We start from the raw sequence: 25,155 nt of genomic DNA, 5'->3' as shown, positions 1-25,155 counted from the left end.
TAATTTATGCAAAATGATAAAAATTGTTTTGTTCTCTTTAAAATTAATTTTGCACTAGGTGAGTATTTTATTTAGTTGATGGGTTCTAATATTTTTGAGACGAGTGTAGATCCTATCAGAACGCTCCATATAAATAGAGCGATCTAACCATACATGGATGGTAGTAAGGTTGGTTTGGGAATTTTAGCAATTCTATATGTGGTTAAAAAGACTTCATTCCTATAGGGATGGTTTTGATACGATCTAGTTATGTTTATCAATTCTAAAAATGGATTGGGTTTAAACTAGTTTTAGCTTAACTAAGCTAGAGTAGGTACATATAAGAGGCGGTTCAAAAGAGAACTAATTTAGATGCTAAAACTAAAGAGAACTAGTTTAAATTTAGCTTAATTATTGCCATACAAAAAACTAACTTTTAATCAAAATTACACCAACTAAAACTAGTTTTGTAGATTTGCAAAACATGCCGATAGTGTTTCGAGATGAGCGTAAGCTGGATCGCATCAAAAAGGTTCTAGTTAATTGGCTTTTGACGCATTTGCCCCTGCTCTCGCGCGCTTCTCACGAACTTCTCACGCGATTATCACTCGTGAGGCCAATTAGTCCGGATTTAGATCCTCTCCACTGCAAAAAAGTAGTGGAGAGACCACTACTTTTAATCTCAAGTATTGATTATTTAGTAGGCGGTTAAGATACAATCTAAATCTAACATTTACCATACCCCCGTGTATTGCACTCATTCCTAATTTGCACTAAAAGAAAAAATCATAACCATCAACTAGATAATCAATGGCTGTGATTATGTAGTGGTCCCTCTACTATTTTTTTTTATAGTGGAGAGTATCCGAATCCAATTAGTCCTGCTGCTATAAATAAAGGACCGCTCCCCGCTCTCCTTCACAAAATCTCAAACGCCAAAAAGGGGAGCGAACTGAGAGCAGAGATCAAAGCGAAAATGGTAAAATTACTTCTCCTCCTCCTTTTCGCTTGATTTTGGTAGCGTTTCGAGGAATCGATCACATCTGACGGCGTTTTGAACAGTACAATCAATCAATACGAAGAGAAGAGAGCCCTAATTGCCGTAAGAATATCGAGAAGCAGAAGTAGATTTTTCTCCTATTTCTTTCTAAATTGTTAATTTTTCATCCAAACACCCTAGAGCATGATTTTTTTTTTTGATATTTTCTGCCTTAATTTGTTTCATTTTAGGAATGTTGGTTCCCAAGATGTCTCCTTTCTGGGGTACTTTCTAATCGTGTTCTTAATATAGGGGTTTCACGAAACTTTCGTACATCGCAGTCGATCTGTAGGAAGAGGAGAAATCCCCTCTGTGAGTAAGACTATCTTTTGATTGGATTTCGAATGTCAACGAGTCTTTTTTTTCTTATTTTCTTTAATTTTATGAATGTTGGTCCCCAAGACGCCTCCTTTCTGGGGTATTATTTATCGTGTTCTTAATCTAGGGTTTTGACAAATTTATCAAATCTGACGGCATTTCTTACGGTGCGATAGATCCGCAGGAAGAGAAGAAAGTCCCAATTGCCGAAAGAAACTTGGGAAGCTGAGGTAAACGTGTCCCCTTCTCTTCTCCAATTGTATGTTCTATAGCCTAAAGCCGATGTTTCACTAAGTTTATTCTAGCAACAGGCGCCGCCATTTCTCTGACACCATTCTCCTCATTACATAACCCTCCTCTTTAACGTCGTCTTCCCCATTCACCAAAACCGTATTAACTTTTCTCAGAGGTGATGTCCTCCTACTGATCGATCTCGCTGCACAAAATGCTGTCAGATTTGACAAATTTCCCAAAACCATAGATTAATAACATGACAAGAGAATTCCTAAATCCCATAACTTATAACTTAAACTACTACGTAATAAGACATAAGTGCGCACTTCAAAAATATGCATTTTGTGGCTTCTACCTCTCTCATATTTTTGGTATTCTTTTACATTGATTGCAACTTTTCATCTCAACTCTGCTTTATTATTTTCCTTTATTGATTGAAACTGAAAAGCTCATTGCCTTTTTCTTACACCTATGCAGGGGTGTAAGATTATTGGTTCACTCAGCAGAGTTAAAATTAATAGGTGGACTGTCACAACTTTAAGGTTGTGGGGATTGTTACAAGCACTCATTCTTTGGCATAGAGAGACAAAGGTATTTGGCTGCTAGTCTCATAGCTAATTTCATGTTTCATCATTATTTAGTTTGTCTTTGTTAGACAGCAAATGTGTTTTAATCTAAAGCATTTCATTTTTTTTTGGCTTCAATTCCTTCTTTCATGATGTACTTGTAGATTCCAGTGCATGTCCTCTTACCCTAGAAAAGAAAAAAGAGAAGGAAATGATAAACCACAAAGATCTGGAAAGAACATCAAGCCTGCAACTGGATTTAGTCAAGGACTACTTCGATAGCTTGTTGTCTACTAAGCATTTTGAGTTATATACTTTGAGAAGATATACCCACTGTATACTGCTTTTGTGTAAGCTTGTTTAGAGTAAGAAACATACATTCTGTATTTCTGCGTGCTATACTCAATGCACTCTATGGAATTCCAAAAACTCTTGAACATGATTGTTTGTTTTTTTAATATGAATTGAAGGTGGTTATCAACATGTATTGTGTTTAGACCTGGAAGATGCAACATTATGATAACAACAATAAGAAGGCAAACAAAAATGGTAGGAAAAGGATAAGGAAGACTTCTCAATTCTAGGGGCTGGCTACATACTTTTTCTACCTATTTAGCTCTATTAAGCACCATCTTTTCTGTTATATTTACAAGTATCATATTTTTTACCATCTTGATCCATATTCTCTTGGGGTCTAACTAACTTTGTTTCGCGGTGGACTACAATATTGTTGTTCATAACTGGCTCACTTATCAGTCTTCATGGCGCATGTTTTCCATCTCAATGATTTTTCCTTTTATCATTAACTGAGCTACGGCTAATTTCTTAAGTATCTCGTCATTCTTATCCTATATTTAGATTGCATTTAGTGTATCGAAATGCAACATTCCCATCCGCATCACATGTCAAAAATATGTTTTTAGAGATTTTCTTTCCTGAGAATGTTGTATTATCATGTTTGGTACATTCTGGATAACTCATATAATATAATGTTGTCATATTCTGTATTATTAAAAGATGCCCAGGAATGTGACAGCATTTTTTTCCCGTACATTATTTTGTGTGGTATGAAAACAAGAAGCGGTGACATCAATTTCAACTATAGTCCAGTAATGGTGGTGATGCAGTTCCTGATGACATTGGTGCTGGAGGTGGCGGTACCTATGTATCAGCAGAGACATTGTTGGTGGACTGCAATAGTGATGGCTGCAGCAGTACTAGAGGTGGTGTTAGTGGATGTAGTAATGATAATAGTGGTGATACTGACTTATTATTCATGAAATTGATGATTCAGCAAATAATGCTGGTGGTGCACCGAAAGCTTCAGCCCCATTTTGTTGACAAAAATGAAAAGGAGGGCCTTTCGGTGGAGCAAAAACAGACGGCAGGTTGCATTTTTTGACAAAGCACCGAAAGGAGGGAGAAAAAAATTGCAGATGGGTCCCACCACAGGGCCCCACCAGTAATAAATTATTGATGCATAGTGTTTTTCAAAATATTATAAATAGGCCCCCAAACTCTTAAGGAAAATTCATCCCAGAAACAACTCCTCTTATAGAAGAATAAGAGAGAGAAATCAAAGGCTTAGAGCAAAAAGTCTTAGTGAGAAAATTGAGAGAAATTTTCTGAGTGAAACTGGGAGTGTGAGAAATTTGTGAGTGTTTGTAAAATTTCTTCCAAATAGTGAAAGATCTGCAGCAGCCCGTGGACGTAGGCAATTTTGTGCCGAACCACGTAAATCTTACGTATCCCCCAATTTTACGCATTTTATTTTCGCTCTCTCTTAAATCTGTCACTAGGGAAATCTGGGTAATTTCCAAACAACTGGTATCAGAGCTCTGGTTGTGACGTTTGTCAAATTTCTGCAAGGTTACTATTCATGTGAATAGTAAATTTTGTGAATAGTGGAATTTTGCCGGCGGTACTGACTTGTCGACAGAGGTATCTTAATACAAGGTGGTTCACAGAAATTGTCAGAAACGATCTAGAGGAAGTCAGATTCGAATGGGAGCGATGGCTGCAGATGAAGGGAAGGTAAAAATTGAGAAGTTCGATGGTGCGGACTTCGGCTTTTGGAAAATACAGATCGAAGATTATCTGTACCAAAAGAAGCTGTATCAACCTCTCTCGGGAAAGAAGCCAAATGATATGAAGGATGAAGAGTGGGCTATCCTCGACAGACAAGCCATTGGAGTTATCCGATTGACGCTATCCCGCAACGTTGCCTTCAACATAGCAAAGGAAAAGACCACGGCGGGTCTTATGGCGGCTCTCTACAGCATGTACGAGAAGCCCTCTGCCTCAAACAAAGTTCACTTGATGAGGCGGCTGTTCAATTTACGAATGACGGAAGGCGCATCGACAACTCAACATCTCAATGAACTCAACATAGTCACAACCCAGTTGAGTTCAGTTGGGATTGAATTTGATAAAGAAGTACGAGCATTGATACTTCTTTCTTCTCAACCAGAAAGCTGGAACGTTACAGTCACGACTGTGAGTAGCTTATCGGGAAGTAACAAGTTGAAGTTTGATGACGTTCGTGATCTGATTCTTAGTGAAGAAATTCGGTGGAGAGAATCAGGTGAAGCTTCAACCTCCTCAGCTTTACACACGGAGTCTAGGGGAAGAACTTCAGAAAGAAGTTCAAATCACAGCAGATCAAAATCTAGAAGGAGCAAATCTAGATCAGGAAAGAAAGACTTCAAGTGCTACAATTGTGGCAAGAATGGTCATTTCAACAGGGAGTGCCGGGCACCGAAGAAAAACACCGGCGCACAGGAGTCTGCCAACGTGACCGAGGAAGGAGGTGATGCTATGATTCTAAGCGTCAACAGTCCGATTGAATCATGGATTCTTGATTCAGGGGCATCTTTTCATTCCACTCCATGTCGAGAAATCATGAAAAACTACGTCAGCGGTGATTTCGGAAAGGTACATCTAGCAGATGATGAAACCTTAAAGATTGTTGGTAAGGGAGACATCCGATTAAAATTGTTAAATCAGACCACATGGAAGCTGCAAGGAGTGAGACATATTCCTGATCTTAGAAGAAATTTGATCTCTGTGAGACAGCTTGATGGAGAGGGTTATTGTACAACCTTCTCGGGTCATGAATGGAAGATTACCAAAGGAGCACTCGTCATTGCTCGAGGTAAGAAAAGTGGTACTCTCTATATAACCTCTAACTTAGAGAATATCATTGCAGTAACAGATGCAGATGAAAAATCAAACCTATGGCACCAAAGGCTTGGCCATATGAGCGAGAAAGGGATGCAGATACTTCTGTCAAAAGGGAAGCTACCGGATCTGAAGAATGTAGATGTCGGTCTATGTGAGGATTGCATCTTTGGCAAACAGAAGAAAGTCAGTTTTGCAAAGATTAGCAAGACACCCAAGACAGAAAGGTTAGAATTGATTCATACCGACGTATGGGGACCATCTCCAGTTTCATCTCTTGCAGGCTCACTGTACTATGTCACCTTCATTGATGATTCTACAAGGAAGGTGTGAGTCTATTTTCTAAAGAAGAAATCAGAAATCTTTTGTACCTTCAGAAAATGGAAGGCCATGGTGAAAAATAAAACTGGTTTGAAGATAAAGAAGTTGAGGTCAGACAATGGAGGAGAGTACAAAGACAGTAGATTCAAAGAGTTTTGCACAAACAGCGGGATCAAGATGGAGAAAACAGTTCCCATGACACCGCAGCAGAATGGCGTAGCAGAGCGCATGAATAGAACTTTGAATGAACGTGCCAGAAGCATGAGGATACATGCCGGTTTGCCCAAGTTTCTATGGGCTGAAGCTATCAATACCGCAGCCTACCTAATCAATCGCGGTCCCTCAGTTCCCTTGGATGGTGGAATACCGGAAGAAGCTTGGAGCAGAAAAGAGGTAAACCTTTCACATTTAAGAATCTTTGGTTGTATCTCTTATGTACACATAGATTCTGCTGAAAGAAGTAAACTTGATGCCAAATCTAACAAATGTGTTTTTGTTGGTTATGGTGGTGATGAGTTTGGTTACCGATTTTGGAACTATGAAAATCGGAAGATCATCAGAAGCAGAGATGTCATATTCAATGAGAATGTGATGTACAAAGACATCAGAAGCAGAGATGTCATATTCAATGAGAATGTGATGTACAAAGACAGATCAACTGCAGAATCAAGTAACTCCAGTACAAAAGCTGAAACAAAGGAATTTGCTGAATTTGAGGAGATTTCTGAAAAAGATGTTCAGACTAGCCCTGAAGCAGTTCAAGAAGAACCAAGCACGCCAGAAGTGAGACGCTCCTTCAGAATTCCTAAGCCAACCCAGCGTTATTCGTCTTCTTTGCACTATCTGTTGCTGACTGACAGTGGTGAACCGGAGTGTAATGACGAAGCAATGCAGGTGGAGTATTCAGTCAAGTGGGAGTCTGCTATGCAAGATGAGATGGACTCGCTCATGTCAAATCAGACATGAGACTTAGCTGAATTACCACAAGGTAAGAAAGCTCTTCATAACAAATGGATTTACAGGATCAAAGAAGAGCATGATGGGAACAAGCGCTACAAGGCAAGATTGGTTGTCAAAGGCTTTCAGCAAAAGGAATGTATTGACTATAATGAAATTTTATCCCCGGTCGTGAAACTGACTACAATCAGACTGGTGTTGAAAATTATAGTTGCTGAGAATTTACATCTTGAGCAATTAGATGTAAAAACAGCTTTCCTTCATGATAATTTGGAGGAGGAGATTTATATGAAGCAACCGGAAGGCTTTATAAAGGCAGGCAAGGAAAATCTAGTATGCCGTTTGAAGAAAAGCTTGTATGGATTAAAACAAGCTCCCAGACAGTGGTACAAGAAATTTGACAACTTCATGGGCAGCAACGGTTTCACTAGATGTCAAGCAGATCATTATTGCTATCTCAAGAGGTTTGACAATAGCTTCATTATTTTATTGTTATATGTTGATAACATGCTCGTTGCAGGATCAGATCTGCAAGAGATTATAAATTTGAAACAGAAATTGTCAAAGCAGTTCGCAATGAAAGATCTTGGCGCTGCAAAGCAGATTCTTGGAATGAGGATCAAGAGAGACATAAAGTCTGGGACTATGATGTTATCACAGACTGAGTACATCAACAAAGTACTCTCCAGGTTCAATATGCAAGATGCTAAACCAGTGGGTACACCTTTAGGTGTTCATTTCAGACTTTCCAAAGATCAGTCACCGAAGACAGAGGAAGAGCGTGCACACATGGCGAAGGCGTGCACACATGGCGAAGGTCCCGTACGCCTTAGCTATTGGAAGTCTGATGTATGCCATGTTTTGTACAAGACCAGATATTGCTTAAGCAGTGGGAACTGTTAGCAGGTACATGAATGATCCGGGCAAGGTACACTGGGAAGCAGTCAAATGGATTCTCAGATATCTACGGGGCACCACAGGTAAAGCACTTTGTTTCAAAGGTGGAGATACAATACTAACAGGTTATGTGGATGCTGATTTAGCAGAAAATATTGACCACAGAAAGAGCACTACAGGGTATGTCTATACTTTAGGAGGTACTGCAGTGAGCTGGGTTTCACAACTGCAGAAGATAGTTGCTCTCTCCACAACTGAAGCAGAATATGTCGCTATTACAGAAGCCAGCAAGGAAATGGTTTGGCTTCAAAGTTTCTTGGATGAGTTAGGCAAGAAACAAGAAGACAATGTCTTATATTGCGACAGTCAAAGTGCTATTCATCTAGCGAAGAATCCGTCTTTTCATTCCAGAACGAAGCACATATAGATGCGATATCATTTTATCCGGTCACTTCTGGAAGATGGAATTTTAAAGCTTGAAAAGATTAGTGGGGCTCATAATCCGGCAAACATGCTGACAAAGACGGTGATTACTGACAAACTGAAGCTGTGTTCAACTTCAGTTAGCCTGCAATAGTATCAAGACCGGAGAAGAGCTGCTGCATAGATCAAGATGTGAAGACAGATTGAAATCAGTCTTCAAGTGGGAGATTGTTAGTCAAAAAGAGTGAGCCACCGAAAGCTTCAACCCCATTTTGTTGACAAAAATGAAAAGGAGGGCCTTTCGGTGGAGCAAAAACAGATGGCATGTTGTATTTTTTGACAAAGCACCGAAAGGAGGGGAGAAAAAAATTGCAGACGGGTCCCACCGCAGGACCCCACCAGTAATAAATTATTGGTGCATAGTGTTTTCCAAAACACTATAAATAGGCCTCCAAACTCTTAAGGAAAACTCATCCCAGAAACAACTCCTCTTATAGAAGAATAAGAGAGAGAAATCAAAGGCTTGGAGTAAAAAGTCTTAGTGAGAAAATTGAGAGAAATTTTCTGAGTGAAACTGGGAGTGTGAGAAATTTGTGAGTGTTTGTAAAATTTCTTCCAAATAGTGAAAGATCTGCAGCAGCCCGTGGACGTAATTGATGATGCAGCAAATAATGCTGTGGTGGAAGGTGTGTATGGCAGAGAGAGAGAGAAGGAAAAGTGTACGCGATTTTGAGAGAGAGAAGGAAAAGCGTAAGCGATTTTGAGAGAGAGAAGGTAAAGAGTACACAATTTTTGAAAAATAAGGTAATCTACTGGATTTCTAATAGGTTGGACTTAGTATATCCATCATGGAGGAAATATTTTTCTTCTGAAATGAGTGAATGTGACACCACCTATGTGAATCTAACATTCCTGAGGGTGTTGAATTGATATAATACCAAACATGTGCACACAGGAATGTTATACACCAAAGTGGGTTCTGGCTTACCAAACGCAAACTTCGCATGCTGCCACTTCTCTGTTTCACATTCTCAGTTTAGCCATACTTACTTTTCAAACACCCCCCCCCCCCCCCCCCCTATATTGCTGACATAATCATGACATTTCTCTGATAAAGCAATTGTGGTCATAGAGCCAGTTTTACAGAACTTTCACTTTTGCTTGCAGGTATGTCATTCTCTAAGGAAAATTCCTAAGGCAAGTGATGAAGGGAATCTGATTTTCATTTTTTTGGGTGTAGACGGTACTTTATACTACTAGGAACTAAACAAGAACATCTGCAGTTGTTTATACTTCGAACAAGCAGGAATTACGAAATTAAATATTGATAAGAGATGTAAGGCAAGTTTGATATAGTTTTCTATGACTAGTGCTCGATACAATAGATTCTTCTATTTGGTGTTCGGGTATTTCTATACTACTACACATTTAAGCATTGAATATCAAGGTTTTATATATCGGATATCGGGGAAATATCGGATGACCAAAATTCATATCGGATTGCGGATATCGGGGATATATCGGGGATATGTGGTAAATATCGGAATACTATAACAGATGTTTTCATATATAGTATAATGCACTAAAATGTAGTCTCTACATACTTACGGAAAACTAAGCATACAGAATGTAACTAATATATGTTTAGGATCACTAATCAGTCTTGTAAAACAAACAAAAGCACAAATCAACGCTACAATATTTGGATTGATTTTTTAGGCCAAAATGTCATTTGATATAATAGGAAAATTATGATATCTCGTGCAAAAATTGCCAAATGCAGTATATTATTTTGCGACAAACCATATAAAAGCATATATCGGCCAACATATTGGCTGATATATCGGTCACGTTGGGTATATATCACCCAAGATACCCAAAAAGAGGTTTTAGAGACCATACCGGTTGCGGCAAGCGCCGTAAAAGGATATATTGAGGGATATTCGGGCCATGTTGGAGATATTTAAAACCATGTTGAATATACAATCATGTACTTCTGGGTTGTCTGATTCCTCCGTGACAGGTGCATCGAAGCAACCCTTAGGTTGTCTTGTGCAAATAAATGGTTTTATGTTGGAGACATCATATGAATCCCGTAGGAAAGAGCTGGTGATGGAAGATGGATGATCCTTTGGTGATTGTAAATGTTGCCATAGACCAGCATGCTAAATGATAAAACAAATGGAAGCTGTTCAAGGTTTGTTTCTGTGGACGTGAGGGTGCTGGGGGGCCCACCCACGTGGGCGCCTGCCCATGTCGTCTTGCTTCCGTGCGCGCGCACGCAAGGACTCGAGCAGCACGTCACTTCGTTCGTGCACCGCTCGTCTCCCTTCGCACGCGGTCGAGTTCGTGGACACGCGGTCGTGGACAAGGCCAGCCCATGCCGCTTCGAGCTCCGCACCCGCACGCCGTTTCCCGCTTCCGAGCTTTTCTTCCCGCCGTTTGTTTCCCGCCACGAGAATTTCGCCCGCCAAATTCATCCGGATCCCCCCCTCAGTTTCCTATAAATAGTGAAGGGGGTGGAGGAGTTGGGAGAGTGGGGAAAAATTAGTGTGGATAAAATACTAAGTGGGTTGTGTGAGTTTCTTTGAAAGAAAAGAAAGAGTGAGTTGAGAGAGAACTTGTAAAGTTTGGTATTCTCCTCATAGTGAAACCCCCCTCCCGTGGACGTAGGCTAGTTTGCCGAACCACGTAAATCTCGTCTTTGTATTATCATAACTATTTGTTTTACTTGCAGGTGCCCTCGATAGTTCAATCCTTGCACTGATGAGAGGAAGAGTGGATATCTCACTTCGCTGAGATATTTCGCTACTGAGTCTGGGATTCCTTCGCGAAACACAGATATCGAGTTTGACCTGTACTTTTGTGAAAACAAAAGTCAGGGCTCTCTCTCTCAGGACATATCGCTTCCGCGGCGGTGGGCGTGACTCTGCGCCCAACAGTTTCTGTTTCTACTCTTATAATAATATGGCATACAAACACGTATAGCATTCACACAACATATAAGATGCATTCTAGCATTTAATCTTGACATATTAAACTGTTCCATGAGAATATGTTAACATTTTCCCCTTTTGATTTCCAGACTAGCAAGTTTTGTAAGCTGATATGGTAAACTATGTTAACCATCTTAGGTATAGTGCATTCATTCCTTATGTATGTCATTTAGTGTACATCTGGTTCTAGACTGCCACTTGAATCTTTCCATTTCCCCTTAACCTTGTGACTGCTCTGTGTATTTTTTCCCCTTTGTCTTAACAATCCACGAAAGCATTTGCAGCAGATGTCTCTTCTTAAAACATTAAGTGTACTGTGTGTGATGCATGTTTCCCATTTCTGCAGGAGTTACCCAAGAGTGATTATCAGAAGGCCTTTCTCCTCAACATTGTGCCTTATGTCTTGTTGGTAAATCAATAATGGAATCAGAGATAGACTCACTTCTTGATGAGCAACATCGAAGGCACATAGCACATATCTACTTCTCTTGTGACAAATGTGCAGTTTCCTGATCAGATAAATGAATTAAAACCTATTACCCAGGTTAACTTTTTGAGATCCTAATAAATGCAACTTTATGTTTTATTTAGACCTAAAGTGCTTCCATTCAGATGCCATTCTATTGATGGATGAGTTTTTATTTGTTTGTTACATTTGTGCGACTGCAAGTGCTGCTAGAAAGTACAACTTGATAGCAATTGACAGGCCACTATTTGGAGACTTCTGGGAGAGTTTTATTGTGAGCATTCATTACGTTACATATAAATGTTATGGTGTCCTTTGATGTCCTTTTTAGGCCTTTTGATACCACGAATCATTGATTTAGATGGTTGCCCTAGTAGAGAAATGGATATATACCCATATGTAGACACAATACATAATTGACAGATTAGCTCTCTCTATATATCCCATCAGCTACTATTAGTCATGTTTATAACAAAACTACTTCACTTTAAAACCTCAAAACTTTGACCTTGTAATCATCAACCTAGATTCTAATACTTGCGGCCTCCTCACAGTAGGGTCATCATTATACACAGTGGGTTGCGAAGTTTTGATCATTGAAGAGCCTTATAATTGATTTAGTTATTTTCCCCTTAACATCAGATTCATGTCCTTATTTCTAGTGTTACATGATATTTGCTATACTACCGATAGGATTCTATGAAAGCCTTACATGACAAAGAACGGCGTACATTGCACAATATATTGTTCCACTCTGGTTAAACGGAATGATATTGATGCATATGTCAACTTATTTGACACAGGAAAGCCAGATTTAGTTGAAATCAAGGGTGTTATGTACTGTGGCTTGTGAATGCCATCACCCTTTGTTGCTCCGAGGATTATCTTCCCTTCGCTGTATAACCTCCACTCGTTCATTGTGCAGGATTGCAACTTTAAACCTTACAATGGAGAATGTTCCCTGACATTCTAATGTCAAATAATTTTCAGAAGCTTTGGCCATCAAAAGCAAGGGTAAACATGAAGTTCTTTGGGAACTTTGTTCACTTGTGCTTCCTTCTTCTTGCAAGGGTACATAATTAATTCAAGGTCAATGGTCGATGACACGTGGATATTTTTGCGTTGGAAATCTTTTTCATTGCGGAATCCATTACAACTTGTTTATCGAATTACAGATTCAAAAAAGTGAGCCTTTTTATAAGACTTCTTTACACAAATAAAAGCAAACAAATGAGATCTCCTAGAAACACACGCAGAGACTGTTTATCGGTCGTTGTTTGTGTGTGATCTTTGCTTGTGCTGAGGACACGTTAGTCTGTGAACGATCGAGTCACAGATCTAGATTGATCCGAAGAAAGCTTGGAGTCGATGTTTCGTTTTAGAAACAAGGACAGAAGTAAATATCTCAACAATGTGAGATAAAACACTCTTCTCAAGAACAAAACAATGTTTGATCTTAAGGAAAATACTAAAGGCTTTCAGGATGCGAAGAACTCTCTCTTTCTGGATCACAAAGCTCACCACACTATCAATTCTCTGCTACCAATTAGCTCTCCCCCGTGCACAAGGGTGTAGGGGAAGTATTTATAGCCCCTGGGAATCGTTTCTGAAAATAAGAAGTCGAAATAAACCTTATTCATTAACTCCTATTTCCGAGACAGTGTCTACTGTCTCGGAAGAAGAGGTCGTTCCAGGCAGTTTTGTAACCGATGTTCAATCTGTTAAATGTCGTGATTTTCGGGGATTTTGAGTGTCTATTCAGTTTGTAACGGCCTCCCCATGTTTATGAATGATCTCCAAGCAGTTATGAAGCCACGTAGGTCGCACGAAGTCCAAGAAAACCGTCAAATGAGACGTTACACTGCCTCACTATTTCCGCGACATTGTGCCTATCTCGCATTTCAGAGACGACAATAATGTCTCGCATTTTCGAGACAGTTGACATTGTCTCGGAAACTATAGTCTCTTTGAGTAATCATTTTTTGTGTTTTTCCTTGCTTCCTTTTGCTTTAGTTAGCCCTCGGATGATCTTCCCTGACTTAGACAATGACGTCATTCATCCTCTCTTCGTCTTGAGTTGTGTTCAGGAACATATAGATAATTTTTAACGTCTACAGGATATACTATGAAAGTTTCATGAGCTGGTAATGTTCTTCTTGGACCCTCTATCTTTGAATTCTTATTTAATTTGATAATAGTTAGTGTCAGCTAAACTAAATATGCATTGTCATAAGGTGGCTTCTGGAGAGCCCTTGGAGACTGAAGATTACATGGCTTATATACACCTTTATAGGCTGTGTACGGCGCAGAGGATGGTGGATTTGATCCTTGCAAAAAGTTACAGTTATTGAGCCACAGGTGTGTGCAATTATAACGTAAGTTGTTTTCTAGGAATATTGTAGTATATATATTTCGCTTTTCCAATTTGCAGTTTCTCCTTATGTGGGTGTCTTTTTCAACATGTTTAAGCTATGCGCACTACCTACGTAGTTCTTGAAATTTTTCTTCAGGCAACTTGTCAGCAAAAGCATAAACTTCTTCCAAGTTCTGTAGACAAGAAATAATAATCGAATACATGAAACAACGAATGAATGGCTATTTTTAGTTGGAAAATAGTTAAAGTCAACCTTTAGGAAGCATAGGTTTATACTAACACAAAAATAAAAAACATGGGCAAAACAACTGAAGTATCCCCAATGTTCCAATGATCAGATATTGGCCGTCCTAAGTGAATGCTCCCTAATCTCCTCAATCATACGATTCATTTCCAAGTAGGAAGACCCGCTCTCCTCCATCGCTGCCTTGGCCTTCAACGCATACTTCCTCGCCCTCATTCTTCTCTCCTCCGCTTCTTTCCCCTCTCCCATCACATTCTTCACTGCCTTCGCTATCTCCTTCGCGTTAACCACCTTCTTCCCTTCTCTCTCGATGCTCACTCCGATATCCAGTACCTGTGCTATCAGCTTCTCATTTACAAACTGCTCATAATCTACAGGCCATGTCGCCATCGGCACACCAGCACTTATACCCTCCAGTATTGAATTCCATCCGCAGTGCGTCAAGAATCCTCCTACTGCTCTATGGTTCAAGATCGCAATCTGTGGTGCCCATCCTCTTATCACCACTCCCTTCCCCTTCACTCTCTCCTCAAAATTCTCAGGCAACCACTCTGCTTCGTTCTGTCTATTGATATCCCTCACAGCCCAGACAAATAATTGGCCCGAGGCCTCAAGCCCCAGTGCAATTTCTCGCAGCTGATCAGCTGAGAATTCATTCAGGCTACCAAAACAAGCATACACAGTTGAATTCTCCTCCTCCATATCCAACCACGTAATGAGTCCTTCAAGTTCTGGATTGAACTTCTTCCCTCTATCTGCCTTCTCTGCTTCATCTTTATTCGACAGTGATAGCGGGCCCACATAATATGCCCTCCGTCCATTGTTCTGATAGAGCTCTGCATACTCCGGCTCAAGCTCGACAAAACTGTTCACAACCACGCCGTAGCTCCTCTCTATCGACGCCACCATCGCTAGTGTCGAGTATATCAAACCCAAAGAAACCTCCAATCTCGTCATCTCTATACGGTGAGGTAGGCCTTCCACCGCGAACACCTCATAATCATCAGTAACTTTCTCATAAGGAGTGTAATGCAGGAGTCTTTCATATACGCAATTGGCAAATGCGCCGTGGCCATCGAACACGATTCTAGGCACGTTGAGTGCCGCAGCGGTGTCCGTGGTCCATGTGAACATTAAGTCGGAGACGATGCAGTCTGGGTGGCGAGAGTACAGGAGCTCTTCAATGGGCTTCTGGAGGGAGTAGAAGGCGATGAAGAAGTTGTGGAAGTCAGGGAAGGTGAGAGAGGCAAGGTTCTCATTGCCATCACGTAGGAGGTGTCTTACGGAGGGGGGGAATGGGACAAGGAGGAGCTCAATGGCGGTGGATTGGATCGACGGGCGGACAAGGGGTTCATTGGCAGGGGTGGTGATTATGGTGGCTGAGATGTTTGGGCGGAGGGCGAAGAGCTTGGCCATGTCAACCATGGGGATCATGTGGCCGGGGCTCATTAGAGGGAGGAAGAAGATGTGGAGGGGGCGTTGATCTTCAGTTCCCATTGTTAGTGAAGCGATAGATGAGAGAGAAATTCAGAGGAGCAGATGTAAATGAAGTGAGGGGAGTTGTTGTTCTCTTCTGTACGGACTGTTTCGTGTAACAATGGGAACTACAATGCTGAGGAGCGTGAGAACAAACACCTGGCGCTAACCTTTGAACTTTAGGAACAGCCTGTGTGAGCCGTGCTATCGTGAGTCAGTATGAGATTGTTGAGTTAAAAGATGGATTAATTTAAATTAAGCTTCCTCTTAGAAATTTCCTTCATCTACGATTTGGCCGGTTAACTCAGTGATTAAACTGTTGACAAATTGTGGAAGCTACTGTTGGACGATGACAACGAGAAAAATGATTTGTAGTATAGTGTCAAATACGTCTTAACCAAAGCGAAGGAAAACTTCAAAATCTTCAAACGGCAGGGAAGTTCGACAAAAGATCTTTCGACCTTTTGCTCTGTAAAAATTCTATAGGACCTCTTGTTTGAATCACTATTCTTGTTCGCGATCTCCAAAGAGAACAAAATTTCATTGGCTTGTTTCCCACACTCAATGTTTGATACAAATCTCTCTATAAATTCAAGTCTTTGCAAGAGCTAGGTTGAATATGAGATGAACAAGGTTCTGAATGAGTGACTCTCTTATTAGGATACGGCTTTGTTATTTTGTAGTACAAATATATTGGACAAGCCGACTATCTCTTGCTTGGCTTACGGATACAAATCCATCAAATATAAATAGACGACATACAGTGGCGAAGCTCATATTTTGTCCAAATGGTTTCTCAATATAACTTATAAATTAATTAAAATAAGTAATCCCAGAATTATCATTCCTGATATGTCCCGCCTTAATTTCAGTGGTGAATTAAATAGTAAATTAACATAAAAGTAAGTGAAAATGCATGTAAAGTAGGCGTCCTATGACACCAATGTATAGTGGCATCTTATCACACTAATGTACACTATATATCTTCACCACTGATGACATAAGTGAACTAAATCATTTTCATGAAACAACAAGGGAAAAGAGTTGAACAAAGAGGAGGGAAGCGTAAACTACAACCTGTACTTGGATACTCTCCATACGAGACCTTGGCGTGAAAATAGACCGATTCGGGGTCAGCCAAGAAAAGTCTATGACCAAATCCTTTGAAGCTTGAAATTCACTCTCTAATTGCTTGGGTTTCTTTATTTTATTTATTGTGAAAATTCCTGGATCCCACTAGTAATATATCTTCTTCTTCTAGGTGACCTACAAGTAGGGGTGCTAAACTGTATCAGTTTCCGAGGAAATATCCGTAACCGTATTCGTTAGGATACATATATGGTTACTCAAATCTATAACCGATAAGATATGGTTGCGAATATCGTTTTGTAGTGAAATATCCATATCTGTATCCGAAGTATCCGAATACATATTAGTCATACTCTTACGATAGTTTTGATTCTTAAATTATGGATTTGTGGTTAAATTGATGATCAAGATGTCTAATATTAGCTTTTTAGTTATAATGAACATATTAACGACCTCTTTTGTATCACATGAACTATGTTTTTCTCAATACTATCTCGTTTTCTCATATCCGTTTTGTGTCCGCATGTATATCCGCTTATATATCCTTATCCATATCCGTAACTGTATCCGATTTTAGCGGATATGGATATGAATTTTCCTTACCGAGTTATATGCGTAGTGGCGGAGCCACCTGGGGCTTGCCCTGGGCAGCTGCCTAGGGTAAGAAAGTGAAATCGGGGAGCCCCGTCGTCGACTTCTGGAGGCCCGTCGTCGACTCCGACGAGGGGAGCCCCTTGACGACCGAGCTTGAGCAGCTTCTCCTCGCTTCTCTGCTCAAAACTAGGTTTTGTGCCGACTCCGACGATAGATGAGCAGGAGGACGATGCATTTCTTTCGCTGATGTTTGCGCCTTGGGATTCATCGCCAGCCAGGATTATTTTTTCGAGCAGGGCAAAAAAAAATTCTGGCTACACCACTGTATATGGGTATCCGTAGCTATATCCGAGATGGATAAGCGGATATGGATATGATAAGCATAGTGTCGGAGCCGTATCCGGACCTATGCACCCCTACCTACAAGTATACATCTTTTATACAAATCATGTAAACAAGGGAGCCGTATCCGGACCTATGCACCCCTACCTACAAGTATACATCTTTTATACAAATCATGTAAACAAGTATAGTAGGATATTTTACCACCAGTATTAGTCCCACGAATCTTTCACATTTTGAAATAGTCCCTGAGATCTTGATATTTTGAAATAGTCCCTAGATCTTTAAGTGTTTTGCAACCAGTCGCCCAAATTCTTTAAACATTTTGGGGGACTAATTTCTAAATGCTTATTAGATTTGGGGGTAATAATTTCACTCCCGCTGCGACACGAACGAAAGAGACCTATAGGCATCGCTCTTCGGGTCTCCCGCCATCGCCGCCGTGAGATCGGCCCCCATCCGCTTGAAAACCCCAATTCCGGTCACCGCACCGTCGACAAGATTCTCTCCTCTCTTCAAGGTAAACCCTAAACCCTAGCTATCCTTGCCTCCATCTTAGTTAGTTCCTTCCTTTTTCTATTGTTCTTATTTTTAGGGCTATCGTCTCCGCATTGGGAACTGTTGAGTCTTTAATGCCTCTTCACAGTGCGATCGCCTCGTCTCGTCTTAAATCGAGCATCGGCGTTGATTCCTCTTGCTGGACTTGCCTCTCTCAAGGTGATTGCAAATCCAAATTAGGTTGATTTTTTTTTTTTTGGGTTAGAGTTTGTGTATTTTCAGTGGTTTTGTAGTGTAATTGAGTATATGTGGTTTAAAAGATTATAGCTTTCAGTGAAAGAGGGTTTGAAATAGGAGAGTATAAAAGAAATATGAATTAGATTAAGAAGAATGTGGGGAAGACTTTGAAGAGCAAACAAGAGCTAATGATCAGGAAGAACCATAGAGATGTGTCGAGAATTTGCACGAAGTGCCGATACGTTGGAAGAAATACTAAAAACTTGAACAAGTGGTGCTGGGGAATAGCGACTCGATGTTTGGCTCATTATGACTGCCAACACCCACGCTGATGAAAGATAGGAACGACACAATAAATTAGGGTTCGAGGCGTCATGTTTTTATCTTTCTAGTAGACTCAAGCATACTCAAGATTGGAATGTAGTACATCAACCTCACAGATTATATTAAAACTGGAGACCATTGTATATTGTGATACTTGATGGCACAGAATCTATATTGATCTCTGCAATCTACCATTGAAATCTATGCCAGACAGTAAGTTTTGCACGGAACATCTGAATGTTTATTCTGTGTGGATATTGGTCTGCATACATTCCTCTTAGATTAAAATATTGAGCAGATCATGTAAACATACAAGAGCAGTTTGCTTTCTTTTTATACAATGACATAATTACTGTTGGTTCATCTCATTGCTGATACAGTTTGCTTAGGTGGTAATGTTTGAACCGTACATATTCCTGGAATATGTATGGAATTAAATGTCACATCTGGTTTTGTCCTTGATGTGAGTTCCTGGACCCTGTGATGTGCAGTCTGCTTGAATCTTCAGCTATGGTGATGCCTTGTTGATCAAGAAGATTATTACTCTTTCTAGAATACCCTTTCTTTTACCTGACAAATATTGTTTCCAGTATTCAGTTTTGTCTTGTGAACTCCCATGAGACTTCGTGTCGGAGTTCTTACGAGCCAGATAGTTGTCAACCATGTGTCTAGTTGGTTAGTTGTCACATTGTAATTACGACTTTAGATCATTTTATGTAGCTGAAGTCTCAATTGAATCTTGAAGTTGATTGATATTTGCCTCGTATCCTGACCTGTCTAGATATTGAATTGACTTGGATCATTAAATGCAATTGCGGTCACATTTGATTATTGAAATTGATTGATATGTTCTGGCATCCTGATCCTTTACTTCTTGATGTAGGCCGTGTGTTACCTTTGTGATCAAGCTTTACTGGCTATTCAGAGAACTGGTAGATAGTAGTCTTTTGTCAATTTGGAGGCATCGTGGCAAATAATGTTAAGGCTATAAGTATACATCTTGGCATTGAGAAAGTTTGCATTTTATGTTTATCGCTCATTCGCTTGTAACGTGTGGTTTCAGCGTTTTGGGATATTGTTTAATTAATGAGAATAACTTGGGTATATATGGGTGTATAAGAATAGTTATTTGTGCTGTAGTTTGGTTAGATACCGTAAGTCCATTTTGCAAATTTCACTTTTATGTTACAAATTATAACACTAGCATGCATGTGTGGATACTCATGCTGCAACACAAATACTTCGATTTTTTTTGGCCAAGCATTTATCCATTCTAAAACACAAAACAATTTAGCAGTTGGATTATATTTGGCAACTATCAGGACAATGAGCAAACCGATGGCTTGTGGATTTTAGATTGTTTCCTGTTTCTAAGGACTTCATTGATTGGTTGTTATGTGGTACAAATATTTTTGAAGGCTATTCTAATTTAATTGATGTTAATGTTCAACCGCAGCGAGGAGTTGATCATTCTTGTTCCTGTAAGCGGTATTCAAAGAAGGGTGGGAGCGCTTCTGATCTTATCCCTGATTATTTATAGTGTGTATCATACTTTATTGCTAATCTATGGAACCATAAGTAATAGCTTGATTCCCTCGTGCTCATTAGTTGGGGTTAACATCAAAATGCTGCAAGCGAAAATGCTGTGGTTCTATTTTCAATATTCTATTAGTAAAGGTTCGGTTTTGAGGTTATTTGCTACGGATATATGTTTTGGTAAAATACTATAATACTTGAATTTCTTTTGAAGAAGATCGCTTCTGATGCCAACCGCACTGTTCTTTTTTTTCAATGACTTATAATATTTTTTTAAAATGTTTTTCTAGATTTTAGTATTTTCTGCATCAGAGCTATATATTTGACTAATCTCTTTAAGCGGCTGATTAAGCGTTTCTTTATGCTATTTACTCCCAGTTCTCTATTGAGATTGATTTTCCTCGCATCTTCTTGACTCTATGTAAAGCACTCTCCTAAATTTTGACTTTTAAGATCGAACTCTTCATCAATGATTACATTTACGTGTTTAAGTGAACATTGAGCAAGATCCATCTTTCTTAATATTTTATATTAAACATTTGTATATTGTAGTCCCCCTTCGAAGTAGCATGTACAATGACTATGGTTGTATTGCCAGAAACCATATAATTTGATAAATATGATTAGCGTATGTATCTAATAATGGGGGGAAAAAATTAAGCCTTGATATGACACACTGGTCGGAGGAATAAAATATAAATGGGCTGGCCATCATGAAAGGGGAGACTTGGATCCCATGATTTCACGTATAAGAACAAAGTCTCCTGTTAGAAATAAGCTTATTTGATTATGCACATATGCGAACAATAGAAAAATCTCTTGCTACAGAAAATTTCGCAACCAACTTTCATATTTAATTATTTTCGGCAAATAATTCTTCTGCTCTTGTAAATAATCGTCCTGTATTAACACCTACCCCATGCATGAAAATTCAAGAGAGATGCCTGAATAATCTTGATTTTGGAAAGAGTAAAAAATAAAAAAATAAAAAAAAAGAGAGAGAATATCAAGTGGCGTATTAATAAGATAATTGCCATATTTTGGTAGGATTGACGTAGAGAAGACGGTGCATAATATATAAAAGCTGAAAATTTTGATTTAATAATAGATAATACATATAATATTTCTAACAAAATAATAACGATAAATAGTAAAACAACTGTCGCTTTTAAGCTAGTGAAAACTTCTTTAATATTAGTAAAAGACATTTTAGTGTATATTTATGTTTTATCAACCTTGACGAACAATTTAAGGAACTTTGTGCTCAACTAACGTTAGTTCTGAAGATTTACATGCAGAAGTATATCGAATAATAATTTAAGGAACTTTGTGCTCAACTAACGTTAGTTCTGAAGATTTACATGCAGAAGTATATCGAATAATAAAGAAATGTTAGAGGCACACCATGAGGCACATCTCCGGTCACACTCCCCCACCTGCTACAGTGCAGGGGGCCCCACAGGAGATTTTTTTAAAAATCTCCTGTGGGGCCCCCTGCACTGTAGTAGGTGGGGGAGTGTGACCGGAGGTGTGCCTCATGGTGTGCCTCTAACACCGCTCCGAATAATAAGATTCTATGTGAAACGCTGAAACCTACTTGAACATGAGTTTTTTTTCCCTTCTTTTTCATTTTTATTTTTCTTTTATTTATCTTTTTTTAGCCCTCATCATCAGTCAAATATTGACAAACGTGAATTTATTCTGAAATACTTTATTAACAAATTTATTCTGAATTTAAGGGGATTCGATCTCGTAAATTATTAGTTGAGAGTCTAATTCAGCTGCCACTGAGCAATATATTGTTCCACATTGCACAATATATTGTTCCACTCTGGTTAAATGGAATGATAGGATTCTATGAAAGCCTTACATAATAAAGAACGGCGCACGGGCATTGCACAATATATTGTTCCACTCTGGTTAAAGGGAATGATAATTGGTGCATATGCCAACTTATTTGACACAGGAAAGCCAGATTTAGTTGAAACCAAGGGTGTTATATATTGTGCCTCATGAGTGCCATCACTGTTTTTTGCTGAGGATCATCTTCCCTTTGCTGTGTAACCTCTACTTGTTCATTGTGCAGGATTGCAACTTCAAACCTCACAATGCAGAATGTTCCCTGACATTCTAATGTCAAACAAATTTTTGGAAGCTTTGGCCATCAAAAGCAAGGGCAAACATGAAGTTGTTTGAGAACTTTTGTTCACTTGTGCTTCCTTCTCCATGCGAAGGTAGGTAATCAGTTCAAGGTCAATGGTCGATGGCACATGTGGATATACTATGAAAAGTTTCTTGATGAGCTGGTGTTGTTTTTCCAGGACCCTCTTACCTTTGAATTTTTATTTAATTTGATAGTAGTTAGCGTCAGCTAAACTAAATATGTATTGACACGAGGTGGCTTCTGGAAAGCCCTTCAAGACTGAAGATTACATGGCTGACACACCTTCATAGGCTGTGTACGGCGCAGAGGATGGTGGATTTGATCCTCGCGAAAAGTTACAAGGTAATTTGTGCAAATTGTTACTGAAGTTATTTTCAGGGAACTTTTTTTATAGTCTATATATTTCACATTTCCTATTTGCAATTTCTCCTTATGTGGGTGTCTTTTTCGGCATGTTTAAGCTATGCGCACTACCTACTTAGCTATTGAAGCTTTCTTCACGCAACTTGTCAGCAAAAGCATGAACTTCTTCCAAGCTCCGTAGACAAGTGATAACAAGCGTACGCAAGAAACAACCGACGTGTACGACGGTTTGTAGCTTGAAAATAGTTAAATTTCAGCTTTTAGGAAGCATAGGTTTACACTAGCACAAAAGTGAAAAAAAAAAGGGGCAAAACAACTGAAATTTCCCCAGTGTTCCAATGGTCAGATGTTGGCCGTCCTATGCGAATGCTCCCTAATCTCCTCGATCATACGATTCATTTCCAAGTAGGATGACCCGCTGCTCTCCTCCATCGCTGCCCTGGCCTTCACCGCGTACTTCCTCGCCCTCATTCTTCTCTCCTCCGCTTCCTCCCCCTCTCCCATCACGTTCTTCACTGCCTTCGCTATCTCCTTCGCCTTCACCACCTTCTTCCCTTCTCTCTCGATGCTCACTCCGATGTCCAGCACCTGAGCTACCAGCTTCTCATTTACAAACTGCTCATAATCTACAGGCCACGTCACCATCGGCACACCGGCACTTATACTCTCCAGTGTCGAATTCCATCCGCAGTGGGTCAAGAACCCTCCTACTGCTCTATGGTTCAAGATCGCAATCTGTGGTGCCCATCCTCTTATCACCACTCCCTTCCCCTTCACCCTCTCCTCAAAATCCTCAGGCAACCACTCTGCTTCGTTCTGTCTATTGATATCCCTCACAGCCCAGACAAATAATTGGCCCGAGGCCTCGAGCCCCAGTGCAATTTCTCGCAGCTGAGCAGCTGAGAATTCATTCAGGCTACCAAAACAAGCATACACAGCTGAATTCTCCTCCTCCTTATCCAACCACGTAATGAGTCCTTCAAGCTCTGGATTGAACTTCTTCCCTCTATCTGCCTTCTCTGCTTCATCTTTGGTCGACAGCGATAGCGGGCCCACGTAGTATGCCCTCCGTCCATTCTTCCGATAGAGCTCTGCATACTCCGGCTCAAGCTCGACAAAACTGTTCACAACCACGCCGTAGCTCCTCTCTACCGACTCCACCATCGCCTGCGTTGAGTATTTCAAACCCAAAGAAACCTCCAATCTCGTCATCTCTATACGGTGAGGTAGGCCTTCGACCGCGAACACCTCAGAATCATCGTTAACTTTCTCGTAAGGAGTGTAGCGCAGGAGGCTTTCATGTACGCAATTGGCAAACGTGCCATGACCGTAGAACACGATTCTAGGCACGTTGAGTGCCGCAGCGGTGTCCGTGGTCCATGTGAACATAAAGTCGGAGACGATGCAGTCTGGGCGGCGAGAGTACAGGAGCTCTTCAATGGGCTTCTGGAGGGAGTAGAAGGCGATGAAGAAGTCGCGGAAGTCAGGGAAGGTGAGAGAGGCAAGGTTCTCGTTGCCGTCGCGTAGGAGGTGCGTGACGGAGTGGGGGAATGGGACAAGGAGGAGCTCAATGGCGGTGGATTGGATCGACGGGCGGACAAGGGGTTCATTGGCAGGGGTGGTGATTATGGTGGCTGAGATGTTTGGGCGGAGGGCGAAGAGCTTGGCCATGTCGACCATGGGGATCATGTGGCCGGGGCTCATTAGAGGGAGGAAGAAGATGTGGAGGGGGCGTTGATCTTCAGTTCCCATTGTTAGTGAAGCGATAGATGAGAGAGAAATTCAGAGGAGCAGATGTAAATGAAGTGAGGGGAGTTGTTGTTCTCTTCTGTAACGGACTGTGTCGTGTAGTAATGGGAACTGCAATGCTGAGAAGCTTGAGAGCAAACACTTGGCGCTAACCTTTAAACTTTAGGAACAGCCTGTGTGAGCCGTGCTATCGTGAGTCAGTATGAGATTGTTAAGTTAAAAGATGCATTAATTTAAATTAAGATTCCTCCTAGAAATTTTCTTCATCTACGTTTGGCCGGTTAACTCAGTGATTAAAACTATTGACAAATTGTGGAAGCTACTGTTGGACGATGACAACGAGAAAAATGATTTGTAGTAGAGTGTCAAATACGTCTTAACCAAAGCGAAGGAAAACTTCAAAATCTTCAAACGACAGGGAAGTTCGACAAAAGATCTTTCGACCTTTTGCTCTGTAAAAATTCTATAGGACCTCTTGTTTGAATCACTATTCTTGTTCGCGATCTCCAAAGAGAACAAAATTTCATTGGCTTGTTTCCCACACTCAATGTTTGATACAAATCTCTCTATAAATTCAAGTCTTTGCAAGAGCTAGGTTGAATATGAGATGAACAAGGTTCCGAATGAGTGACTCTCTTATTAGGATACGGCTTTGTTATTTTGTTGTACAAATATATCGGACAAGTTGACTATCTCTTGCTTGGCCGCACACAAAAAGATCATTACGCATACAAATCCATTAAATATAAGGAGAAAATTTTGAAATCAACTGTTTTGAGAATTTAATCG

At 40.1% G+C, this 25,155-nt stretch overlaps 1 protein-coding gene and 1 pseudogene across 1 annotated transcript; one reads left to right on the top strand and one right to left on the bottom strand.

The window, feature by feature from the left end:
- LOC109833130 lies at window positions 905-19,688 on the top strand (annotated as a pseudogene).
- LOC109833129 (scopoletin glucosyltransferase-like) lies at window positions 22,894-24,923 on the bottom strand. Its single transcript, XM_020400687.1, has one exon. It carries the CDS (start codon window positions 24,367-24,369, stop codon window positions 22,960-22,962), a length of 1,410 nt encoding a protein of 469 aa, XP_020256276.1. The 5' UTR covers window positions 24,370-24,923; the 3' UTR covers window positions 22,894-22,959.

Source organism: Asparagus officinalis, chromosome 3 (genome assembly GCF_001876935.1).
Source record: "Asparagus officinalis chromosome 3, Aspof.V1, whole genome shotgun sequence".
Classification (NCBI taxonomy): Eukaryota; Viridiplantae; Streptophyta; class Magnoliopsida; order Asparagales; family Asparagaceae; genus Asparagus; species Asparagus officinalis.
This window is presented reverse-complemented; position numbering and strand designations above follow the sequence as displayed.